The 25846-nt window shown below is 38.8% G+C and overlaps 2 protein-coding genes across 2 annotated transcripts in view; one reads left to right on the top strand and one right to left on the bottom strand.

Moving 5' to 3' along the window:
* LOC116727059 (neurotrypsin) overlaps positions 1-6138 on the bottom strand; it is a 31862-nt gene extending 25724 nt beyond the window's left edge. The window contains exon 1 of the mRNA XM_032574143.1: positions 5802-6138. Within this exon, the coding sequence (XP_032430034.1) occupies positions 5802-5900 (99 nt within the window). The 5' untranslated portion in view covers positions 5901-6138. The remainder of the gene's footprint in view (positions 1-5801) is intronic.
* Positions 6139-15003: 8865 nt separating this feature from the next.
* LOC116727751 (cerebellar degeneration-related protein 2-like) lies at positions 15004-25574 on the top strand. The gene is made up of 6 exons (XM_032575397.1): positions 15004-15228; positions 16426-16538; positions 19058-19206; positions 19297-19467; positions 22603-22822; positions 23629-25574. Exons 1-6 carry the CDS (start codon positions 15147-15149, stop codon positions 24181-24183), a joined length of 1290 nt encoding a protein of 429 aa, XP_032431288.1. The 5' UTR covers positions 15004-15146; the 3' UTR covers positions 24184-25574.
* The last annotated feature ends 272 nt before the right edge of the window (positions 25575-25846 follow it).

Raw genomic sequence — 25846 nt, 5'->3', positions numbered from 1 at the left:
ATGGCTTGTTGTACATAAACTTATTCGCTGGCAGAAGAGAAAGTAAAAATAGTTGCATCTCTTGTGGAAAATTCACATTTTGCACATTTTTGTTCTTCTATTTTTATTTAAGAAACCAAAAAAAAAACAGCCCAAGTGTTTCAACAAACAATCAAGTATTTCTTTGCAATAACTTTATGTTACATCACAGTTGGCGGGCTTTGTGCTGTTACCCAGCAACCAAAACAGAGCTCCAGCACGTTTGGTCAGCTGGCTATACCGCTGCATGTGCTGTATAATGGCTGCTAGATAAAACAAGTGCTTTGTTGCCGACGTACTATCAAGAAACCACTTTCTGCATTCTTGCTGGTTGTGCAGGAGGCTCTACTTCTGCTTTTCAAAGATTTACAGTGGTATAATTGTCATTCACCTGCAGTCTGCACAGATTTTGGCTGACCCTCGACCTGTACAAGTCCTGGATGGAGGGAAGGTCAGCCATGTTGGTTCTTTTGTTAGGTTTCTATTAACTTGTCATTGAAAAAGCTCCGGAAGCTTTTACTATTAATTTGTGAAAGAGTTTCAGTTCAGGTGAAAACTTGACAAGCCATGTCTGTATAAACACTTAATGCACACAATAAGGACACTCACCAGTACTGGGAAGCATGAGATGTTACATGACTTAGATTTTATTTGTGAGATCAGGATACAAACACAGGAGGACACATCGCCTCTGTGGAATAACTGCAGCAAGGCCGATGAAATACAACCTGCTTCACCTTCACATGGATGATCTCTGCTGCCCGTTAACTCCTCTTCTTTGCTCAACATCGACACACTGCACACACAGGGCCAGATCCAAGGGTGTCCTCTGGGGGGCCTAACACCCGGCCACACTGTATTTACTATTATTAAGAACACGTTGGCAAATTCAATTTAATCAATTGTGATTTAGAAGCCCAAACATCAAAAAGATGAGATGAACTTTGCTTCAAACAGAAGCGACTCAAACTGGGAGAGAAGAGGAGAATATCTCAAGAGCTCCCAGTACCGAACACAAGTCCTGGTGGCTCATTCTTCACTTTCCTCAGAAAGCAGAATTGAATCGTTGAATATCCTCCAATCCGACTTAACAAAACTCCAGTTCTAAGTTTCCAAACTGCTGGAAATTGCTAAGGCGGTTGCTATAGTTAGCTATGCTAATCGCTGATAAAAGTTGGCAAAGAACGTTTAAAATGTCACCATCTGGACCAGACTTTAGAAAGGGCCACAATGTTTTTACTGAATGCATGTTTTGCAGACATTGTACTTTACATCAGAGTTATAGGCGCATATTTCGAGATTTTTATGAACATAAACAATCCTCAGGTATTTGAAAATTATGAAGTTATAGTATTTCTTTTTGGAAACAACCAAGAGCTACTGGCCAAGAGACGTGTTAAACCTACCATCAAATGTTGGTGTCATCAGTTCATATCTAATCATGTAGACTCCTACCTACTAATTTACTGTAATTAGCATTAGCAAAATATTATTTCTTTAGTACATAGGGCATCAAAACAGTTTTCCACATCTCTCTAAACCCGGCCCTGGTCACCATCTTGACTTTGTTTCACTAAAATAAGTAAAACTGCTGTTTTATTGAGTTGCGTGTTGTGACTTTCCTCAATCACTCATATACACAGCTGGTTTTAGGGGATTTTCTGACCTCTTTAGCAACATTTGCACCCCAGTAAAGCTGAAAGGTTGACAGCAGCTGCCATTTTTAAACTACTGTGTCGTGATGCCCTGCATCTCCATGTTTACTCTCAGCCATCTATATACAGATTGAACTTCTCGCTGGCAAAATGTTAATACAGACATGAAATGATGGTTCTAAGGCTTGTTATGTAATTATCAGTCCTAAAATATTAATACAACTGAAGATATAAACACAAACAGCTGCATGGCAGTAACTAGGCCTGTGATGATAAATTTTGCTGGATGATAAATTGTCCCAGAAATTATATTATAAAACGATAATATTGTTGTTTTCAGACCATTTTCAAGTAAAATAATAATAATGGCATAATAATGCAAGTTCAGCCTCTCAAAAATAATTTTGTAAAGAAAACTTAAGACTGGAACTGGAAGATATTTTAAACATCCCCCACCCCCCAAAAATAAACAAAAACAATAAATAAAACTGAAGTAATAAGCACACAAAATCAAAACCATAAATAAAATGGATTATAAAATCTCTGCCCTCCAACATGGAAATTACCGAAATCATTTTAATATATCATGTGATTAATTGTTTGCATGTTTTCATATTCGTCTAAAACACCAAGACAAAAACACCACTTCATGTTAAAGTAAAAGATTTTATATTGATATCAACAGTTATATAAATTCAGACATTGGGATTGGACTTGAACTCAAACATCCAGAATTGGACCAGTTTGAGAACCGTTAGCATCTCAGCCATTGTCATTTAAATCAACTGTTGGTACATGCAGCAGTGCACACCATTCTGTTGGCCACTTATACTACTGGCTTGCAGGAGATCATTGCTTGGCACTTTAAATATAAGAGCCTGTTGCAGTCCAAGAACTCATTTGTGATGCTCATAATGTGCAGCTATAGCTGATACCAAAGATTTTTTCTGTTTCTCCTAAATGCCAGACAAGAAAAACAATAAAGTTTGAGTCTTCGCCTCGTCACCGTGCAATCATTTTCTAGCTCTACATCATTTCAAATATTCTACAAACCAAAGCTGCAAAGGTTTCCCAGAGGAAACCACCGTATCTAATGATTTCGAGCGGGAACAGGTGACCTGTGGTCGTAAAACACGGCTCCTGTTATTTCCATTCGTGTCAATCCCTCGGCTTGATTACGGCGGTAATCTGTTGTGATGTCTCACAGCTGCGCCCACTGTACCTCCATGCAAACATGCAAACCACCTTCTGCAGAGGCTACTAACCTACAAGCACATCAGGGAGGAAGAACCAAGAGAGAGGTGAAGGATCTGAGCTGTATATCACCTTATTTTCATGATTATATTAAAGGTGACCCATTATGCTTCCTTGAACAGGTTAGGATGGGTCTATGGGCGACAAAACATGTTTGTTACATTTTTTGCACAAAGTCATGCTTAGATAATGAGATTTTATTCTGCTCCGTTCAGCCTTTTTTGAGTTTCTTTTAGAATGATCTGCTTTTAGGGCCTCTTGTCACTTTAAATCCAAATAAACTGTTGCTGGCCACGCCCCCAACTCAACACTCACACGTAAAAAAAAAATGGCTGCAAACTGATGAGCAATTATACACCCATACATCTTTGAAAACAACAAACAGCAAGTGGTTTCTGAATGGTAAGTCAACAACAAAACACTTTTCTTTTTCCAGCAGCCATTGTATAGCACCTACACATGGTGGAGCACTTCAGTGTGAGTTGCTTGAGTTGATAGGTAACGGGCAGAGCTCCAAGGTGGTTGCTAGGTTACGGGCTGGGTTTCAGGGTTGAAGGTGCCCTCTGATTTGTGACTTAACAATTGGGAGTCTTTTGAAACAGCTCCTTTTCCAGACACCAAAAATATTTTTTTTGTAGAGACCCAAATGAAAAGCATTTTTATGAATTCTGCATAACAGACTCCTTTAAAGGGAAGCATTTTAAAACATATCTATCAACAACAAGAGCAAGGGCAGTTTATGCAAAATTTAGCATGAGATGTGAAGCTTTACATTATGGTATTATGTTATTCTCTCGGCAAAAACATACCTGGAGTGTTGCCTTGATTCTTTCATGCATGTTTGAGAAATCATTTAAAGAGTCAGTATTGTGTTTTCCAGGAACATAAGGTCATTTTATAGCACAATCCTTCAATTGTTATAAAAATGCTGTGTATATCATGACTTCCTGAATTTGTAGTTTCAGAAAGAGCAGGAGTTTTTAAAGAGACAGGGGCCCAATTTCCATCCATCCATCCATTTTCTTCAGCTTATCCGGGGTCGGGTCGCGAGGGTAGCAGCTTCAGAAGGGAGGCCCAGGCTTCCCTCTCCCCGGCCACTTCTTCCAGCTCCTCCGGGGGAATCCCGAGCCGTTCCCAGGCCAGTCGAGAGACATAGTCCCTCCAGCGTGTCCTGGGTCTTCCCCGGGGCCTCCTCCTGGTGGGACGTGCCCGGAGCACCTCACCAGGGAGGCGTCCAGGAGGCATCCTGACCAGATGCCCGAGCCTCAACTGGCTCCTCTCGATGTGAAGGAGCAGCGGCTCTACTCTGAGTCCCTCCCGGATGACTGAGCTTCTCACCCCATCTCTAAGGGAGAGCCCAGCCACCCTACGGAGAAAACCCATTTCGGCCGCTTGTATCCGCGATCTCGTTCTTTCAGTCATGACCCAAAGCTCATGACCATAGATGAGGGTGGGAACGTAGATCGACTGGTAAATCGAGAGCTTCGCTTTTTGGCTCAGCTCTCTCTTCACCACGACGGACCGGTACAGCGCCCGCTTGACTGCAGACGCTGCACCAATCCGCCTGTCGATCTCCCGCTCCCTTCTTCCCCCATTCGTGAACAAGATCCCGAGATACTTGAACTCCTCCACTTGGGGCAGGACACCCCCCCTGACCCGGAGAAGGCACTCTACCCTTTTCCGGCTCAAGACCATGGCCTCGGATTTGGAGGCACTGATCCTCATCCCGGCCGCTTCACACTCAGCTGCGAACCGCTCCAGTGAGAGCCGCAGATCATGACCTGATGAGGCCAGTAGGACCACATCCGCAAAAAGCAGAGATGAGATCCTAAGGCCCAATTTCAAGATGTTAAATTACAATGTGAAAATTATTTTATGTCCTGTTTGATAGCATTATTATGACAACTGAAGGTGCCTGGAAAATATGTAACACTGCCCCATTAAAGTCTTAATTGTTGCTGACTGTAAATGTGGACATGTTTTTGAAAGCAGCTATTTCCCAGTAACCAATTTCTAACCTTTAAGGATTATGAATGTTTTCTTGTCTTTTCCCTTTTGAAGAGTCAAATCCTGTGTATAACCCAATGAACATAAATTCATAGACACTCCAGTGAACTGGAAACTGTAAAGTTTAAATTAAGAAATTATTCAATTACATTTATTTATAGAAATTGTTTGATTTGCAGCTCAAGGGGATTTTTTTTTTTTTTTAAATCATTATTTTGTGTAAATCAGTGAATATAGCAAAGCGGCATCTGACAGCAGCACCTGTTCCCCTGCGGTTCTTCTGGGTTAACTTGTCCAGCTTTGACCAAAGCGCTGTGACAAGCTTCAACCAGGCGTGCTGGGTTCATCTCTGCAACACCTGCGTGGACCAGAGGAGCCACCGACGGCTCCGTGTCATGAGATCCCCTCCGCTGGAGGAGGCGGAGGAGGAGGAGGAGGAGAGTGGAAGGAGGTGTGCCAGCTTTCTTCTGCCACCGTGCATGCATGGATTTGTGCGTGCGGCGCAATCAATAAAGTCTGTTTAATTAAGCTGTGAAACATGCCACCAGTAGCTGGATAAAATGCGGCTCTGCTGCTTGTTAACGCCCCGATATGCACCTGCTTTGTTGGGAACACCTCCCGCATGGATCAGCGGTGGATGTGTTGTGTAAAAAACAACACATAATGCAAACAGCATCTCAGTTATCAGCCTAATTGAGGATGGGGTTGTATTAAAATAGGGGTGGAGGTAAGTAGAGCGTGACTATCTCGGGGTAAATGGTATAAAAAAAAGAGCAGAGCGTTTAAAAAAAAAGAAAATCAGGCCATATTGGGATGAAAGAAATGCACCTCATCATCTTCAAGCAGTATACAGTAGCCCCTACGTACCTCCGCAAACAGCGGCAGCCAGAGGCAGGCGCTTCCGATCAAGCTTAACATCTCCCGGCTGGTGAGATCCATCCTTCCCGCCCGGTGTGTCCGTGTCATAGCCGCGGATCCTCTCCCATCTCTGGCTCCAAACCTGTCCGGGAAGGTGCCGAAGCGTCGTCCTTCCTGCGCTCCAGCTGCTGCTGCCGGAAATTAAGCAAAATAAAAATATCTATCTGTGCCGTGCAGAGTGAGGATGTAGCTGTGGGAGGTTCAGGGTGCGGCACTATGAACGGGAGGGAAAACACACACAGACGTCCAATAGTGTTGAGATCTGCAAAAAGCTCCCCCACCACCCCTCTCTCTCTCTCTCTCTCTCTCTCTCTCTCTCTCTTCTTCTTCTCCCGCACCGGTGGGGAGAGAAAGTGATTGATTCCTGCGTGTTTGTCACTTCATCTCATGCGGTGCTGCCCAAATAACCTGAGCTCTTCTGTTGTAAATGCAGTAAAATCAGCGCTCCACTCCGGTCAGTCATCAGCAGGAAACATAATAATAAATCACTTTCCTCCCACATTTAAAATTACACACCGATGCATGGCTTCATTTATTTATTTATTTATTTGTTTTACAGTTTAAGATCTTAAAAGTGTGGCGTGCATTTGTATTATTAGCAAAATGACTCAAGCTCAGGTTGGATGATGGATAGTATATTTGAACAGCTAACATTAGGTTTCAACCTATTGGCAAATGGATGAAGGTGATTAATAGAAGATTTTACAGAATCTGAACCTAAAAATGACACTTGAGGGATTTTTACACTTTTACCTGATTAAAAAAGGGTTGTTTTATATATATACATATATATAGTACAGTTTTGGCTTAATTACAGCTCTGACTGTGTGGTTTCTTCAGGAGATGTAAATTTTGTTTGAGTCTGTCCAGTTAACGATTAATCAGCTACGAAATTAGTTGACGATTTTTAGGAGCCTCTGAACTCAGCTGGATTTTATTTAGGGGTATCAAGGCACGTTTTGGGGGCGATTTAATTGGTGTTTTCTTTAGCGGGTTTGCAGATCTCTGCTGGTTGATGTGAGTTGGAGAAAACCAGGCGGAAGATTAGACTGTGGACTGAAGTGAGTATTTCAGTCGTTATGAACCACGCAGTGACTTGAGGATCTGAGGAGGGTTCCTGTGGAGAACAGAGATTTGTTGCAGCTTCTAGCAAAGAAAGAAAGTCTGACCAATTAAATGCTAAACACCAAAAACTCTAGTTATTAAATTGGCTTTATTTCAGCCAAGTTGGACAATCCGGCACTGCTTGGGAGTCCTGTTTACTTTTTGTACAAACCAAGCTTTCTGTCACTCTCACATATGAAAACTGTTTTATAAGATGTAATATGTTTGATGTATAAATACAGTTTATAAGTCAGTTTTATTAACTTAAATAAATCCTTCTGTTTTCCTCTTCTAACCCCTTTAAGTTTCAGTCTGCTTTAAATAGGACCTGCTTAAAAGAAACATGATGTCAGCAGCAACCCGAAGCTGTAAATTTCTACTTTTTCTCAGGGTTTTTCATGAAATATTTACGCATCAAACAAAAAATAATGAACACTTTTCTTGCTTTTAAATAGTCATATTGGGGGGGGACCAATACATCTGTCCAGATTAAAATAAGAGTATTCAAGCAAGTATTAAACATACTTTTCATTACACCCAGATTTCTGTTTTTGAAAATAAATTTCGTATTGGTTTGATGTAATATGCTAATTTTAATGCAGAAAATCATCATAATAAACGGAGTTAAAGTCTGAAATAAACTGACTTTTCAAAAATATTCTAATTTATTGAATGAGTCTGCAGGTATTTCTTCAATGAACTAAGGAATTGGTAAATCATCAAATGGAGATTTAAAGAGAAAAAACATACATGTTTAGACTTTAGCTGTTAAATAAAACATGAACATTTTCAATAAATTATCCACAAGCGAAGATGTTTGTACATAGGACTTGTACATATTAAATCATCTAAGCTGCTGAGGAAAACCCCCAAACTGCTCCAACGTTTCCTCTGTCTGCTGATTTTTATGCATATCTGCACAAAATATCTCTGTGATTACTGAAAACTGAACAAAGTGGAAACTGGCAGAAAAGTGGCTTCAGCAACACAAAGATTGACCAGATAGAGACAAGATTTCTTAAAAAAAAAAAACCCAGACATTTTCTTTTGTAGCTGTCGTCAAAATTGTCTGAAAGTGTTGTTTGAAAATGCTGCATTTAAAGATAAAGCAGGAAGAAGCATTTCCCGTCAGTGCAGATGAAAAATAAGGGAGACAACTGACAGATTTTGTTTTTCTCTTTGCTCAGCAGTTGGACTGAGCCAGAGAGAAAGCATCGGCTCGGCCGCTTCCTGCTGCCGTGAGCGTTTCTCATCTGAACAGATGCACAGAAACGCCTCAGATCAGCTGACGGTTAGGAAATAAAAACATAATTTCACATTTGAAAATGGCCTTGATGAGATGCTGTGTCATGTGTTAGTTGTTTTTAAGGGGGAAAAAGGTGAGGAAAAAATAGATTAGAATTGAAAATCAGATGTGGTATAAAAAAAAATCTGAATTCTTTTTTTAAATAGTAGATATAGAAATAGATTATAAGGCAGCTGAAACTAGAACAGCTTGTTGAACTTTAATATTGATTAAAACAATATTAAAAGGTCTCAGATGTGATATACAAAAATGTTTGATGATTTGAAACATTTCAGCATTAAATATCTGGACCGACATCAGCATTTGCTTTCATTCTGAACCCGAGTTTGGTGCTATTTAAAAATAACATTGCAACAGTCCTTGCATTAGTGAATAACAATAAGCGTGTGACCTAATTTAAGCTGAAATAAAAGCAAGATTTTTTAATAGAGCATGTTGTATTTTGTGTCACAGTGTCTGTTGTGACTCAGGTGTCCCTTTCATTCATAGACAGCAGGAAATATCTGAGCTCTTACTCATTTTCAGCATGTTGTTTGTTTGTTTGTTTGTTTTTTTGCACTTGCCAGAACAGCCATCATCATTCTCACACTGAACGAACAGCGTGAGATGTCTACGTTTTCCAAATTTTTCTTCTCCAAACCAGGCGCTTGGGCAAATTTCTATCCCTGTGCCTTTGCAATTCCCGGAAGCTGTGTGAGAGAGATTAGCTAAATTCATCTTCACAGAGTTTTGTTTTACCCACAAGCCCCAAGGGGGGAGATTACTTGTGAAATTAACTTTTTTTTTTGGTTTAAAGTTTCCCATTTCCCTCTGCCAAAAGGCCTTTGATGTTGCAGCTCACTGATAACACAAATCCAATTTCCTCTTATCGCAATTCCCAATTTTCTCTTATCAGTGTTGCCATCTAGAGATTCCCTGTTATCAGAGTCTTCTTCTCACCATTTCTCTTCCTCCTAATTTCCTGTTTATTGCATTCTGGGCGAGTAAACAACACACATGTACCTGTTTGAAACAACGTCTGATTAAACTTGCAGCGATGGAAACTTTTGAAGTTTTAAGTATTTTATGTATGCAACATCCTGAATTTGCACCCTTGCATATTCCTTTCGTTCTGCCTTTTTTTTGTTACACTTACATGTTTCATATCATCCAGACAAAAATATTCAGAGTAAATACAAAAACAAATTTTAAATATTAATTTATTCATCAAGGAAAAGGCTATTAAAACCAATCAAATCCAATTTGGAAAAGAAATTGCCTACCTAAATTTAATAACTTCTTGTGCCGCATTTGGAGATCACACCTGACTACAAGCATTTGTGATACCTGGCAACGAATCGATTACATCGCTGTGAATCAGGTGGATCCTTAAAAAGTCTTAAATTCATCTATCTAAAATTAATACATTAAGTTCTTCTCATTTTTTTATTAGAGAAAATGTAAGTTGATCTGAAATACGTCAAATAAAATGTTGTGATGGCAGAACTATTTTATGTATGTAGTTTATTTTTCTTGTGGGGCTTTTCAGTCAGGCAAACATTTGAGACACCTGCAGACGTATTCATTGCGTTCTCGCTGCTAAGCTAACACACGCTTGCTAGCTAGCTAGTGTAACCCTATGATTTTGTTACCACAAAATAGGAGGTTGTGGGTGGAGAAACAGCAGAACACTGAGAGGGAATAGCGTAGCTGTCCAGACTTTTATTCAACCTACCTTCAACTAAACAGAACCGGTCTCTGGACCTCATAAAAAATAAAAGAAAGAAGAAGAAAGAAACGGCTCCTCTCAAAGACGCAGCACAATTCCTTAGCTATGGATCATCTTTAATAAATAACTGATCTTGTAGCCACATTAATTGAAATGCAAAAATAAATCAGCTTACACTCCTCACTGGCTCACTTCTGTTGCCAACCCATACAATGCTACAGCTCTGGAAAAAATTAAGAGACTACTGCACTGAACCCCTTTGAAAACCTCCTGGTTATTCCACCAAATACTGATTCCTGAACTCTTCCTGAGATAAAACAACAGTCTTGTTGTTTCTAAATGAATTGAAGTTTTTGCTTGGAATTTCGCAGACATGTTGTCAGTGGTTCATGGAATAAAAGAACAATGCTAATTTTACTCAAACAGATACCTATAAAGAGTAAAATCAGAGAAACTGATAATTTTGCATTAGTCTCCTATTTTTTCCAGAGCTGTATGTTTATTATGTGCAAAAAACCTCTGTACTATTTATATATAAAATATGCAATTTTCTTTTGTGCATTTCTGTCATGTTAAAGGTCTTACATTTCACTCATAATGGTCTTTAAAAGTCTTAAATTTGAAACACGCAGATACTCTGTGGGTGAATTTTGCCCATCTTTTCAGGCATGTTAGTTTTTTCAAGAACAAGCAGCCAGATTAGGTCAGGTCACCACACTTTATATGTTTTTTTTTTCTGTCTATCGATATAAAACATGCAAGTGTGACAAAAAGGCAAACGCAGAAGAGATCTATAAGGCAAAAATAATTTTTCACAACACTGTAAAGCATATATATCTGTGGGGAAAAAAACACGTTCATGTACAGTATGCAGCGTGTTTGCTTGCTTGTGCCAGTGTCTTTGTCCTGAACCTATATATGATCCTGGACGAGAGTTGACATCACGGGAATCTTTGCCAAACGGCTGGTTGTTATGGCAACGCAGCATCCCCTGCTCAGAACGAATGCATCAACCATCCTTGTCTGCTTGTGTTCGTGTCCAGAACAAAAGGCTGAAAAATCATTCAACAAAAAAAAAAGGACAGCAGAAAAAATAAAATGACTCTGCACCTGTCACAATTAATATATACAAAAAGAAAAAGCTTTGAAGATGAAATTTGAACACACACACACACACACACAGAGACAGACATATTGAGGATATGTATTGAGTCTGTGTTATGGTTCTACCCCAGAAGCGCATCCTTAAATCCCATTACAGCCCCTCCCCGACTCCCCAAACAATATTTAGAGGATCCAACTCCCACAGCCAAGACAGTTGGTGTGGAAACGGATCAGTAAAGCCCCAAATCTCTCTTTTTAACGACTCATTACCAGTTTCTGCTGCACATTATTGTCACCACTTCAGAGCCTCAGCAAGAGGCATCACCAATCCAGATCGCCTCAGGGAAGAGGAGTGGCAATCATCTTATTTGCCTTGCACACTTGCCTGTAATGTTTCATTTCCCCTCTCTAGTTTATCTGCCTTTAACGTTTGCTCTCAGATCCATTATTGTGCTTCTGTCTCAGAAAACATGACTGGAAATCTTGTTTTGCCAAATCCAGGTGAATTAAAAGAGCACATGGGGTCTCACTCTGCTGTTTTTGACATTTCACACCCCATGAAATCCATGCTGGAGCTCAGCAATAGTAAAAAGGAGGAAGAAAAACCCCGCCACAGCTGGAAGTGTGGGTTGAAGAAGCACAAACAGTATTGATTGTGAGGGAAAAGATCACAGTCATCCTGTCGTTCCGAGAGGCCGAGTTCCCCGCGGAGGAATCCTGCTTCTTCTTCCTCAAATCTCCCTCACAGCCGCAAAACTGAAACGAAGAGATCAGGGAGGAAAAGCGAAGCAGGAGAAGAACAGAAAACGAGAATAAGATGAAAGGACTGTCTCTAGGAATGCCTTAAAGGGAAGAGGCTTAATGTGGGAGCAGCTAATCTACAGCCTCAGAATAATGTGATCTGCTGTGCAGGAGGTGAGAGACTCAGATAATCTGTGAAAATCCATCCACACCCAGCTGCAGGTTGAAGTCACACCTTACAAGATGCACCTTTATGTCTGGCCTGGAAATAATACATAAAAATCAGACATGAAAAGGTGAAATTAGAATATAATCAAAAAAAGTTTATTTGTTTCACTCATTCAAATCAAAAACTGAAACTAAGATATTATACAAACATCCACAAAGTGATATATATCATGTCTTTATAATCTATAAAAATTAGCTATTGAGTCTTTGATAGGAAATAGTCAGCAGTGATATGATAAAGCAGAATTTTTCAAGCAGAAATTTTGTGCTATAAACAACATAAAGATATTGGTTGTTCACTGGATTCTGTAAGGAAACATTTTAATGGAAAGATTAGTGGAAGGAAAAGGTGTGGTAGAAAAATGTGCTCAAGCAACAGGGAGAGGCTTGACCTTCTATCCATTCAGCAACACCACCAGAAACGTCCTACAAGAAGGGATGAGCTTCAAAAATCCACTCTCATCCAAACATTTCAATGGAATGTTAAGTGGAAGGAAAATCTCTAGTTGAAAAGGGTGCACAAGAAATAGGAATAAGCAAAGATGATTGTGTGACAAAGAGAAATGAATAGTTTTGAGCAGGATTCAGAAGACTGCAGCCCCACACCATGATGCTGCCACCACCATGCACTGGCTTCACTGTGATCAGTAACACTGGAGTTGCAACATTCTCCGTAATTTGATCTTTTAAGATTAATCTCTTACACAAGTGACACATGAATCATGGACTGAGGTCTTTAAGCTTCTGGAAAAGCTGAGCCAAAGTGCATTAAAAATGTATTGATGATATTTTGAGGATTATATGATCCTGCCACTCAACCAATTTAAATACAATTTTCAATGGGGATCAGTGCAGTGGGCTCTTCATTTTTTCCAGAGCTGTGTATTTAACCAGGTACCGAAACAAAATTATACTAAATCAATTAAACACTGAAAATAAAACGAGTGCTTTAGTACAAGCGTCTTGGTGTCTAACCAGAAATTGTTAGCACCAGAGAAGAAGTTCCACTAAAAAAGTTATAAGTATTAGTGTAGGTGGAAGCAGCAGAGCTGAAGCTCCAGCGGAGTAATCATTGAGTCACTCCATGTGAAATGTTATAAAATACTCGCATATGAACAGACGGATGTCCAAAACCCAGGAGAGAAAACAAAGATCCTGAGTTAATAACAGTTTCAGTCTCTGGAAGATTATTGTTTGGTTTCCTCTCATAGCAGCTGAGTCATAACAAAACCTTTTTTGTTATTTATTGTTTTTGTGAGACATTTTGTTATATAAATTTACCAAAACGTAAAACAGCATAAGAAAAAAAAGAAGACGGATAAAAATCTCCCATATTTATTGGCTCAAGATTATCAAATAATTTATGATCAGAAAGACGTTTCCCCAAAAGAAAACATCCACCAAAGGAAACAGTTTTTTGTTCTCATCTGAAATCAAGATTTGCTTCTGCAGCTGATGAAATACTTGATTTACTGTGATCTGTGGATTAGCTTCCTTTGGTAATGTTTTATCTTTTTAAATGAATACATTTACTGACAATATCATATTCTCTCTGTCTAGACTGAATACAGGAGTACAGTTGAATCTGACTCCCTTAAGCAGAGAAATTAAACAGAAAATGAAGCTACAGTGCCCCCAACTGCTAAGAAAGAGTACTTACAATGGCTTTATGGATTTTTCATAAATTCAATCACAAAAGTTCTCATTTTTGAGTGTGGAATATGTAATAAACACTTGTTACTGAAAGTGTATGAAAATAACATTTAACAAACAAATAAAGCTGATTCTAAAGCTGATTTTACCATTTTTGCAAGAGGCTGAAGTTCAATATGTTATTGGGTTAATAAAAACATCGCAAACTCAGAATTTCATTGGTTTATTTAATTAAATATGGCTGCTGTAGTTCAATATTTAATAAGATTATGTAATAATAGTATATTGCTGTATTTTACTTTCAAGCTACTTGAAAAAGAGAAATTTCTTCTTTCGTTGCAGCGTCCTCGTGTGGTGATGGTGAAAATGTCCGGTACAGTTTTCATGCAGGAAGCCCTCACCGAGGAGCAGGTGTAGAAGGGATGTGAAACGGCGCTAGGCAAAGACCGGAAATAGAAAGTATTTGTCTTCACAATAAAGGCACTACTTTTTTTTTTGTTTTTATTTATCGTTTTCAGAAAATATTCACTTAAAAGTCCTACGTATAGAATAAGAAATGATCTACAGCAGATTTAAGAAGTAAAAAAAAAAGAATTCCAATCACTTAATTAAATGATTATGTTTTTCTTTTAAACAAGCTTCTTTCCAGCCATAATACAATAGAATAAAAAGTAACAAACTTCAACTTTACATTTTGTAAAACCACTAGATCTCTAATGTCCTTATTTGGAATCACAAATCTTTATTACTTGTGTCCTATAGTGTTTAAAACTGATTATATTTTTGGAGCATTTTCTGTTTGCCTGTTTTCCTCTGTCAGGTGATTTTAAAAGCATCCTGCAAAATTTGGTTGTCAAAAATATTAAATGAATTAAAATTATAAATAACAGTTTACACTTTTCGGTTTAGTTGGTGAGTGTTTTGGCATCTTGTTGACTGCATAATACATTGTTATAAATGTGTAAAAAATAACTTGATAATTTTCATTTTATTTTTTGCATATGATATATACGGGGATTTATTGGTAAATGGGAGTTACATATGGTTTGTTCTGATGCTAAAGTGACAATATCAATACCTTATTTAATTTTATTTTGCAATAAATCTCTGCCAAGAGCAATTTTTTTTTTTTTTTTATCACTGACTGCATCTGTACTTCTAATTACTCTGACTGCCAAAATGAAGCCCTAATTTAAAAAAAAAACCCTGACTGTACTTCTTTTAACGAGCTAAACACGACTTATTTTGAAAATCTAGACCGGAAACGTGATCAGATAGCTTCCCAGCTTCACTAGCGGCGAGCTGTCTATCCGTGTGACCGTTAGTGGGTGCCGCACACCGGCCACTGCAGGCGGACAGAAGTCTCTCGGAACCGGCTTCTCCTCTGCTTTTAGCCATGTTTAGAAACAGAAATATAAATTGGATTTTCTGACGGGTTTTTAGCGGGAAGATGCTGGCAGACATGATTGTCGAAGAGGAATTTGAGATCAAGGAGGAGGAACCGTGGTACGACAAGCAGGACCTTGAACATGGTACATTTCCTTTCTGTCTTTGTTAAGGATCCCCTAAAGATCAAATATATATCTGTGCCCTTTTTATTAACTGTCAATATGCGATGAAAGGTTAAATGCAGTAAAAAAAAAAATTGTAATACATAAACCAGGAAGCAAATCACTTTTAAACGTTTATGTGGTAGATTTTTTTTATTAAATTCCTGTATTTTAAGGTATACAACATTTACTATTTAAGACACTTGTTTTTTCACAAAGCATCCAACTTGTTTTAAAAGATTTAATTATTTTTTGTTGGATGCAGAAAAAGGCAGCCTGGGTCAGCAGAATATTCACATATGCGGCAAAGTGAGAAAAAAACAGAAGAGCTTTGTTTAAGAATATCTTTTCCTTTTTTATGTCTTTTAATATTTTCCAACTGATGGGCATTGTTTTACACTTTTATTTGTGTTAAATTGTGAATCAGGTAAGGAGGCATAATGCAGTTTGGAAATGTGTAAATGTAACGTGTTAACGTGTCTCCTTGGAATAAAATATGCTTTGTTAAAGCATCAATTATAAATTAAAAATAATGAATTTGAATAGTGAATTTTAACTTTTGCCGTAGAAGTATTATGTTACAACAATTTCCCCTTTATTTTAAGAGTGTCATCACTTTCGTCTTCACCATAAATAAGAGAAAAAAAAGCCATTTTCAAAAATTTTAATTTCCGTTTGTTTGCTTTATTCCACATATGCAAATTTATTCAGATACTGATTCAAATATCGATTCCGATCAACTTTAATGTTTTGTGCAAAGTTGTTTGCAAATATATTGCTCCATCTGTGTACATTGTACACAAGAAAACTATTAATTTAAAAGATTTCTATAGAAACATCAAACTTTTAAAGTGCTATTTCTTTCCCCTAGCTAGCTTTAGCGGAATATTATAGCAACATCATTGATTCTGACCATGTTTAAGTTTTTAATCTAGACTGAAATAAGGAAATCTAATAGCACTGGTTGTGTATTCAAAAGCTGGGTTTTTGCAGTGAGTTTAAAAATAAATCCTTATCCAGAAGGGAAGAAAATAAAAGGTTATGGACAAAAAAAATAAATAAAAAAAATAAAACCTTCCTAAAGCAGCTTGCAGAAGCTCCCTATGCCCGTTCTGGTGGCTCTAAACGTGGATGAGAAAAGGCGTCTGGTTCCTGCTCACCGCCCCGTCTCTCCTGCAGACCTGCAGCTGGCGGCCGAGCTGGGGAAGTCTCTCCTGGAGAGGAACCGGGAGCTGGAGCAGGGCCTGCAGCAGATGTGCTCCACCAACCAGGAGCAGCTGCAGGAGATCGAGGTGAGGAGGAAATGGTGCAACCTTTCTGATGTATTGCTTGACACACCTCCTTCACAAAACCACTGATTTGACCTAAAATTCAGCCTAAAAGTCACGCTACAGTCAGGCTGCGGGATATGGCTCTAAAATGAAGTCCCAGATTTTTTTCAGACCACATCCGATTTTCAATTTTCCTCGTTTTTTGTTTTGTTTTTGTTTTCTAAAAAAGAAATTACAAATGACAAAAAATATTTTCAAAACGTGGTTTTTAGTTCCATCATTCTTTCTGTGAGTTGGACGATTGAGAAATTTTGTTTAATTACAAGAATACAGTTATATTGGCAGGAAAAAAGACGCAGTTTTACCAGAAAAAACGTTTTAAAATTAGGAGAAGAAAGTTGTAAATCTTTCTTCAAAATAGACACAGTTGTTTCCAAGATTGTTTCAAAGTCCTGCTACTGATAATAATTTGATGCCGATGTGCTAAAAGATTAAGTACTAATCTGTAAAGCTTATACCAGAGTATAACTTCACAAGATGCTCAACATTTCTCATTTTAACTTTTTATTTTTCACATTTGAGTTCTCACAAAACTATGACTTTATTCTCCTGATGTAATAACTTTATTCTCATAATATTTTGACTATTGCCGTGCGACTGTATTCCTGTAAGATTATGACTTTAACCTCATAATTAAGAAAAAAATAATAGCTTGTTCCTAATACTCTGTGGTAGAGTTGACCTGAATTCAACGTCCTAATAAATAACATGCTTATCAAACAAGATGGTGGTCCTGAGCGTGGTGACATCACTCCGACCTACAAAAACCCAAGGAGTGCATTGATGGAAAAAAAAAAATCCAGATTAAATTAAATTTTCAAAAACCAAAAATTAGATTAATCACTGAAAGTGATTTATCGCTCAGCCCTGTGCTATAAGATGTTTTACCTGATATGCAAAACCCTTTTCATCTGGAGCTGACAGACGAAGCGTCACTGAACCATGACCAAACACGAAGTCTTGCAATCTGCCGATTAGGCAACAAAAACGGCAATTTACCGTCCCTGTGGAGAGCTGTTTCTTTGTCCTCCACTGCATGCACCGTAAGTAATGATTTCAAGATTCCTAACAGGTCCCCAGACTTTAATTAAATTTATTTCAACCAGCTCAGCCTTGGGTGCATGAGTCCAAATGAATAACCTGCTCATTCCTGCTGGTTACCAAATTAATCTCTTAAGAGCGGAAGTATTGTCTCTGATTTACTGCGACTCTCAAGGAGACGCCCATAAAAAAAACATTTTGCTGCTCCTTTTTTCAAATGTACATTTAGTACCTTAGAAAAGCGTTCATACCCTTTGATCATTTTCACATTTTGTTACGTTACACCCACAAACTTCAATGAATTTTAATGGGATAGACCCACATTTAACAGTGAAGTGGAATTAAACATTTTTTTACTAATAACAAAATGAACCCCTTTAACTCCGGAATAAAATATAGCACAACTGATTTATTGTTGATTTCGTAATCAATTGAAATAAAAAGAAGATGAAAAACGTGTTATTTTCCTTCCTATTCATATTCATGCTCCATTTTGTTTTGATTTATTGCACAAAAATCATCCAAAGTACATTGAAATTTGGTGCCAATGTCCAAAATTGTGAAAACGTTGCATATTTATTTAAAGTCACACAATATTTACCCAATATCCAAGAAATCTGGTTGGACAGCAATGGTAATCATATCCATTTCTAATCAGAACTTCATTCACTCGTCATTCGTTTTACATGGTTAAATAATCCTAATTTCCCGCCTCAGTGGGTTTTAAAAGCACAAACTGGGTTCACGGGTTTATACTTACGGTGACCTTTATTCCACATAGATTGAAAATTATACCCAGTGTTGTGTGAGGTGAACATTTCTCTAACCTGAGCCAATTTTCACTCGGCAGATAAGCTGCAGAAAGTCTCAGCAGGTTCTTGTCTCAGTAGTTGATAAGATAAATTGCCCTCGGAGGCACTGAAGCTTACCTAAAACATTAAAGGTGTTCTCTGGAAAATAAAGATGTAGAAATTCATGATTGTATTGTGGATGAAATATAATCAATGGTTAACCATTAACCAATGGTTAATTATTGCTTAGGAAAGCAAATATTAACCACACTTTTTACTTTTTTTTTAACATTTCATAAACAATCTATGTGGTATTAACTGTAATGATGCATCATTTTATTTACAAGTTTCACTGGGAAATTATTTCACTTATAACAATTTGTTTTTCCCATGTTAAATGTAAAATAATCTGCCGGTGGAACTCATACTTTTCCATCAATATTAAGAAATTAGTTACTCATAACTCCTACTATGTATTACTGAAAAGTTACTTGTAGTTTTGACTTATTTCAAGTGTTATAGAAACTAGACCAAAAATACCTTCTTAAAATTTTGTGTTGAATAGCTAAGAGCTCCAAACACTCCTAAAAAGACTCTAGAAATTGTTTTCTTCCACTTCCCTCAAACTTAACTTCCCCTCTTTTCCAGTACCTGACGAAACAGGTTGACCTCCTCCGGCAGGTCAACGACCAGCACGCTAAAGTTTACGAGCAGCTTGACGTTTCTGCCAGAGAGCTGGAGCAGAGCAACCAGAAACTGGTTCTGGACAACCGGACGGCCCAGTTGAAGATCCACGGGTGAGAGATCTGATCTGGAAGGACGACAACAGGTTTTTTTTAATGACTGAAATATTTCTTCTTATCAACTCTATGTGACGTTCTGTTCAGGCTGATGGAGACGGTGGAGCTGCTGCAGACGCAGGTGGAAGAGCTGCAGCATCAGGTGGAGGAGCTGAAGCTAACTTCACGTCAGTCTCAGCGGTCTCCATGCGGAGAAAGATGGCCGCCTCGCAGCACTCAGAGCGTGTGCTGCCTGCAGGAGCTGCAAAACGCACACAGGTGAAGATGCTCACACTGATTTTGTTGCCGTGGGATTTGTTGGCATCAAAGTCTGAGATTCATATATCTAAAATTGCGGCCTTAAAATGTCTTAAATTCATGGGGGGAAATTTGTGTTGGCCTTAAATTTTGTCGTTGCAGCATTATTTAATCTTTTTTTTTGCGGGACTTTTCTGTCAGGCAAAGTTTGAGTTGCACTCAAATCATCTTTGTTGCGGTTGAGGTTTATTAGCAGCTAGTTCGCTAGGCAGCGAACTAGCTGCTAATAAACCCTTCATAGCTAGCTAGGTTTTTGCCGTTTGTCCTGGGTAAGAGCAAATTTATTGCAAGTTGGCTGGATGGCAACTTGCAACCCATGTTGCATCCCCTCCTTTCTGTCGCCAACCCATGTTAGGCAAGGTGCATTCTGTGAAAAAAGCAAGGCATTATGGGGGTTAAGGCTGTAGAGAGCATTGCAAAATATGTGAATTCTTAATTTAAATGTAAATGGTCTTAAAAAGTCTTAAACTAGTAGAAACAGTGAGTAAACAGTAAGGTCATCTTGTAAAGGAGCCAATGTTTTCAGTACATCTCAGGTTTTCAATGAGTTTGTTTCAGAGCTGAGAAAAAACATTGACAACAATTTTCTGTGTCCTGTTTTGACAAGAAACTCTTTATTTCTTACAGTAAGCTAGTAAGACACCAAGGTTTGTGGCTCCTCTTTGGTCTTTATCTCCACTGAGTGTAGTTGAGGCTTTTAAAATATTTCTAACTCCTTTGTCACAGATCCAGAAGGTCTTTGTAAGCTTTGCTAAGGGATCAGTAAATGCTCCCTCACACTAATCCTGCTCCTCACAGCGGTGTGCTCTCTTCACGCTGCAGCCACTTCCTGTTTGTCTGCACTGGGACAGGTTCGATCACTCAGTTTAGTCTCTGTTGTGTGTAATCCTGTTAAGGGGGCTTGGTGGGAATATATCCAGCTCAGATGCGTGGACGTCTCTCCGATAAGGAGACTGCAGCGTCTGGAGTCAAGAGTGCGGTGTGTTGGAGAAGGCTGAAAGGAAGGAGGCCAAAGTCTGAGCTGGAGGGCTCAGACATCGGTCGATAACCTTCTCAAGCCGATTGATTTTAATCTAATCACATTACCTTCTTGATTAGATACATTTTTTAAAGATTTCTTCTCCTTTTTGTGTTTTCTTGTATCATTATCAAACACAAAAAACACCTGAAACATAAACTCCACCTGACATTAGTTAAAAACATTATTTTTTAATGTTTATTTCAGCATCGCACTGAACCTCACTCCTTCAAGAAGCGACCTGTCTCGTGAACTTTGACCCTTTAATTCTGCGTGTGCATTTCCTGGCACCTTTCACTTTGTTTTCCCCGTCTGAAGCGTCAGAGATTAGAATGAACACATGCTTATGCAACAGTGGACACAAATAGCTGATCAAACAGTCTCTGTTAAAAATAAGACTGATTCATCAGACTGATAGCCTGTAAATATTTAATAAATATGCATTTATTTGTTAACCAACCGGAGAACTACGACAGAGTATTAAGGCCAGACAAAGAATTACCAGAATAAAGTTACAATATTACAAAAATAAAGACACAATATTACCAGAGTTGAAAAATTACTAGAAAAAGTTGTTTTAATGAGAGGAAAGATCTGACCAACTCGTCAAGTCTGCTCTTTCTGCGAAATAGACACAAGTGTTTCAAAGTCCTGCTGCTGATAATAATTTGATGTTAAAAGGTGAAATATTTCCTTATTTGTTAAAATGAAGCCTAGGCGCAAATTCAAACTGGAAGACTCTTTTATCCCCACCGGGACCCGTTAATTGAAGCGACCTGCCCACAATCGTCGACCTATCAACGCCGGACCAAGCCACGTCACGTCCAATCACCGACCAAGTCCCAGCTGATAAGGACCTTCATCCATGGTGTCCTTCGCTCTCCAGCCGAGCTCAACCCACCACCACCCCTTCTCCTCCATTCGCCCGGTCCCGAGGCCCGCACCCTTCTTCAACCTCCACCACCAGTGCCGGGCCCCGGGGGATGACGTTCCTAACAGCATCGGGGATGCTCATCTGAAGCCTATCGCTAACGCTGCGATAACCGTTATCCCCAGCCGGGGCCCGAGCGCCAAAGACTTTAAATTCTGTTTGTCAATAAACTCTTCTAATTGTCTTCTCATCTCCGTCTGAGTCTCTCCAGATTGAACTTATACAGTAGTATAACTCTGGATGCTCAACATTCCTCATTTTGATGATTTTTTAAATTCATTTTTATCCAAGAGTCATAAAGTTACTAATACATTCTCATAATATTTCAACTTTATTCTCATATCGTAACACATTTGGTACCACTTTATTTGAAGGGGTGTGCATATGAATGTCTATGACTGTTCTCATGAAGTGTCATTCGGTAAATAATGACACTTAATGCAAAGTTGCTGTAAAAGTTGCAATAAAAGTCCCAACTTTGCATTATTCTGTAAATAATAATGCAAAGTTGGCACTTTTAAGGGACTTTCAATGCAACTTTTAGAGCAACTTTGCATTAAAATTGTCATTACTTACTGAATGATACTTCATGACAACAATCATAGATATCCATAAATCCATAAAGACTCCTTCATGTTCATATCAGGTGTTATATCATGTTTATGACAGTGTCACCCTGTCAAATAAAGTGTTACCAAGTATTAATCACTAGCTGCAGTCTCCAACCTTGTGTCTGTGACTTTAAATGGCCATCTTGTTCCTACCAACCAGTGCTGATTTTTATTCTGTTTTTCTAAACACAGAAATGTCAATATCAAGGTAATATGTAATATATCCACTAAAAGAATTATCAAGGCTCCTTTTGCATTAATTACCACATCAAAATGGTGTAACATGGACACAATCAGACATGACACTGCTACAGTGATGCTTCAGCACCTTTTTTTGTACTTCAGTTTTTCCTTCAACTCAATTTTCCATGAATATGTTTGGGTTCAGCACTCTTTTGCAACCGTTGTTTTAGTTTTACAGTCACATTCTGTGTTTTACCCATCAAAAATTAACAACAATAAAAGCTTGAAATCTAATGAGACACAAGGGGGAAACTTGAGATCTGGCTCAAAGACGTGTCCACGTCTCTCTGCAGGTATGAAGTTGATCCTGAGGAAGGTTTGGACAACCTCGAAGTGTCAGTGGCATCATGGCGTGAGGAGGCGCAGGCGACACTGCAGCAGTCCCTGCGCGCCCTCCAGACTCAGTTTGCCACTGAACGGGCGCGACGTGAGGAGGCGGAGACGGAGGCGGAGCTGCTCGCCAGAGAAAACGCGGCTCTGGAGCAACAGCTGGCAAGGATGGAGGGATGTCAGGTACACTAAACTCATCACCACTTTACCGACTGTCCAGTCATATCTATTTCTATTGAAGGGCGACCTATTAGTCTTTCTTGAACAAGTTAGGATAGGTCCATTGGTGATACAAAACATTTTTTGTACAAAATAATTTTTGGGAAGGTGATTTTAGTCTGATCAGTTCTGCCTGTTTTGAGCTCCTTTCAGAATGAGTTGTTTTAGGGCCGCTTGTCACTTTAAATCCAAATGAAATCTGCTGCAACTCAACTTTTACACTCACATATGAAAATAGCTGCAAACAGATGCGCAATTGTACAACTGTACATTTTTGAAAAGCACAAGTAGAGCCTCCTGCACAGATAACAAGAATGTAGCAAGTGGGTGTGAATGGCAAGCCAACAACAAAACTCTCGTCTTTTCCAGCAGCCCTTGTACTGCTGGAAAAGCCATACAGTGTTAAAACCAGCAAAGGAAACTAGCTGGAACTTAGCATGGGTTGCGAGGTAATGGGCTGGGCTGGACTGCGGTTGCTAGGTAACGAAGCAGTGTTCATCAGTCGTGGCTCAACAATTGGGAGGGTTTTGAAATGGCTCGTTTTCTAGACACCAAACAACATTAACCTACTGCCAAAAAACAGCTTGTCGTTTTTATTTTAAGTACTTGGGTTGTTTTTAGAAGAACATACAAGATGGGAATTTTGCACTTACCAGGTACTTTCTAGAATTTTCTCTGAGTTTGCTGGTTACTTGGGAAGGATCTTGATGTATCTTGAACATATTTTGATTATTTTCCCTTTTTCTGTTTTTTTTCTTGTCCTCCAACAGTCCAGAGTGTCTGAGCTGGAACAGGAGACCGAGGAGCTTCGTCAACTCTGGAAATCACAATCATCTTCACGGTCACCCAGGTCAGAGGTCATTCATGGCCTGCTGTTACTCAACCCAGAGGAGGAGAACGAAGGAGTGCCGGCTGCTGTCAAAAGTCCAGCCGTTCTGAAGCGCTGGGCCAGTGAGCGTCAGATGAAGGCCACTCAGGCGCCCGACTCTCCCAGCAGGATCTACGACCATGAGTGCTCCTGCGTGCGTCGACCCGAGGTGGTGAAGTACCGCGGTATCTCGCTGCTCAACGAGGTCGATGCCCAGTACAGTGCCTTGCAGGTGAAGTATGACGAGCTGCTGCAACGTTGCGGGCATCAGGACTCGGAGCTCTGCGAATCTTCTCCTGCTCCAGTGGAGGCGGACGACAGCGAGGATGACTTTCACCAACCGGAGTACAAGGACCTTTTTAGGGAAATCTTTTCCCGCATTCAGAAAACCAAAGAAGACCTGATTGAACACAGAGGAGGGGCCTCAGTTGATGAAGCGCTACCAACTTCGAATTAGTTTCTTCTGCAAAAAGTTTCAATATTGTTTTCCCAGCACAGGAAACGGTCTTGGTAAAGACTTTTATTTCCAACCAAAGCAGGTTTAGAGATAAAGATAATTCAGAAAGAGTAGGGCTCAATAAAACCAGCTCGTTTAAAAAAAGTGGCTCCTTTTGCACAGAAACACCAGTGCCTAAACATCCGTCTCCACTGTACTCTGCCTCACATGTGTGGGAACCGTTCTGGGAAACAATCCTTCCTCTTCCCTAAAAGTGAGATCCACCAGTCGAGCTTTTCCTGATTCAAACCTACTGATTCTGACTTTTTTCCCACACATAAAAGAGAAAAATGTGCTGGAAGTTCTTTGATAAATGTAGTAGATTTTACAGTAAATGAAGGAATTACAATATTAGCCTAATTTATGCCTCAAAGCATAAGTTTTAAATATTTATTACTTTTATTAAGCTCCAAAAAATGCATCAAAATGCATGCGGTTGGTTGATGTCTTCATAAACTAAAAGAGTGGACATTCTTAATCTTTAATGCATTATACGAATAGAAAAAAATATGATTTTTTTTCTTGTATCTGATCATCAGATCAGAGGTGACAGTAACCTGTAAGTTAAAGTCTAGAAATTATCTTGGGAAGTTTTTGAAAAGTAACCTCTAAGTTTTGGTGAACAAGTCTTGTGAAGTAATTTAAACTTTACTTCATAACACATCTGATGTGGAGCATCATGTTTATTAGCTCATGAAACATGCATTTGCCAACTGGGAAAATATTTCATACCAAGTGTTACAAACTGAAAAAAAGAAAAATCTAGAAATTCTGAAAAGTTAGAAATTATAAAATGTAAAATTTGCAGAAATCCCAAAAGTTTCTGGCTAGGTCATTGAAAATATCAGAAGAGCTGCAGCAGATTTACTTTTAAACAGTTGCTCTCAAAAGTATTCCTCCAAAGATTTTGACAAGAAGTAAAGGAAATTCAATAAAAAAAACTGTAAATGTTTTGTGCATCTAATTTATTTTACGACTGTGAAAGAGCATATTGTTTGCTTGTAGTTTGCCTGCTGCCTTTAAGACTTACTAATACAACTATAGACAATTCTAGTATTATTACAGGATTTCTGTAATACATAATACTGAGATTATACTTGAATTGTGTAGTAGCTTAACTGAATGCATAACGGTAGACAAAATGACCATAATAATGACTGTATTTGTAACGTGTAAAGCTTCGTGAAGGAATGTGTGTACAGTAGATGCACTTCTTGCAGGATTTGTGTTCTTGTTAAGCTGAAAGATGGTGCATCATAAAGCAAATGCACTTTATAAATGAGTTGTTATTGTGCACTATGTATGATGTATGTGATGTTACTCATATGAGCCATAAACTAGAAACAAAGCTACCTTGAGCTTGTCTTTTTTCCAGCTTATTTGATTATCAACCTTTGATAAACCCCGTGTAAAAAAAATAGTGTTTAAATATTAAAAGATCTGCAGTTTCCTGTAGAAATATACACATCCTTTAACATTTTTGTCATACTACAAACTTCCTGGCATTGCTAACTACAAAAGTTTATTGTACCAACCCCGAACCACTAATTATACATAATACCGTATGTTATGCTAATGCTAAAGCACTGACTACACCAACACTTAGCAGAAGCTAATGCTAAGG

This window comes from Xiphophorus hellerii, chromosome 10, assembly GCF_003331165.1.
Source record: "Xiphophorus hellerii strain 12219 chromosome 10, Xiphophorus_hellerii-4.1, whole genome shotgun sequence".
NCBI lineage: Eukaryota > Metazoa > Chordata > Actinopteri > Cyprinodontiformes > Poeciliidae > Xiphophorus > Xiphophorus hellerii.
The sequence above is the reverse complement of the archived record's forward strand: the minus strand, read 5'-3'. Positions and strand labels throughout refer to the sequence as shown.

Excerpts from the sequence above, each read along its gene's own strand:
- LOC116727751 (XM_032575397.1), top strand. The coding sequence starts at position 15,147 with ATGCTGGCAGACATGATTGTCGAAGAGGAATTTGAGATCAAGGAGGAG. Across the intron at positions 16,539-19,057 it reads AGCAGCTGCAGGAGATCGAG|TACCTGACGAAACAGGTTGA; the intron begins GTGAGGAGGAAA and ends CCTCTTTTCCAG. Across the intron at positions 22,823-23,628 it reads CAAGGATGGAGGGATGTCAG|TCCAGAGTGTCTGAGCTGGA; the intron begins GTACACTAAACT and ends GTCCTCCAACAG.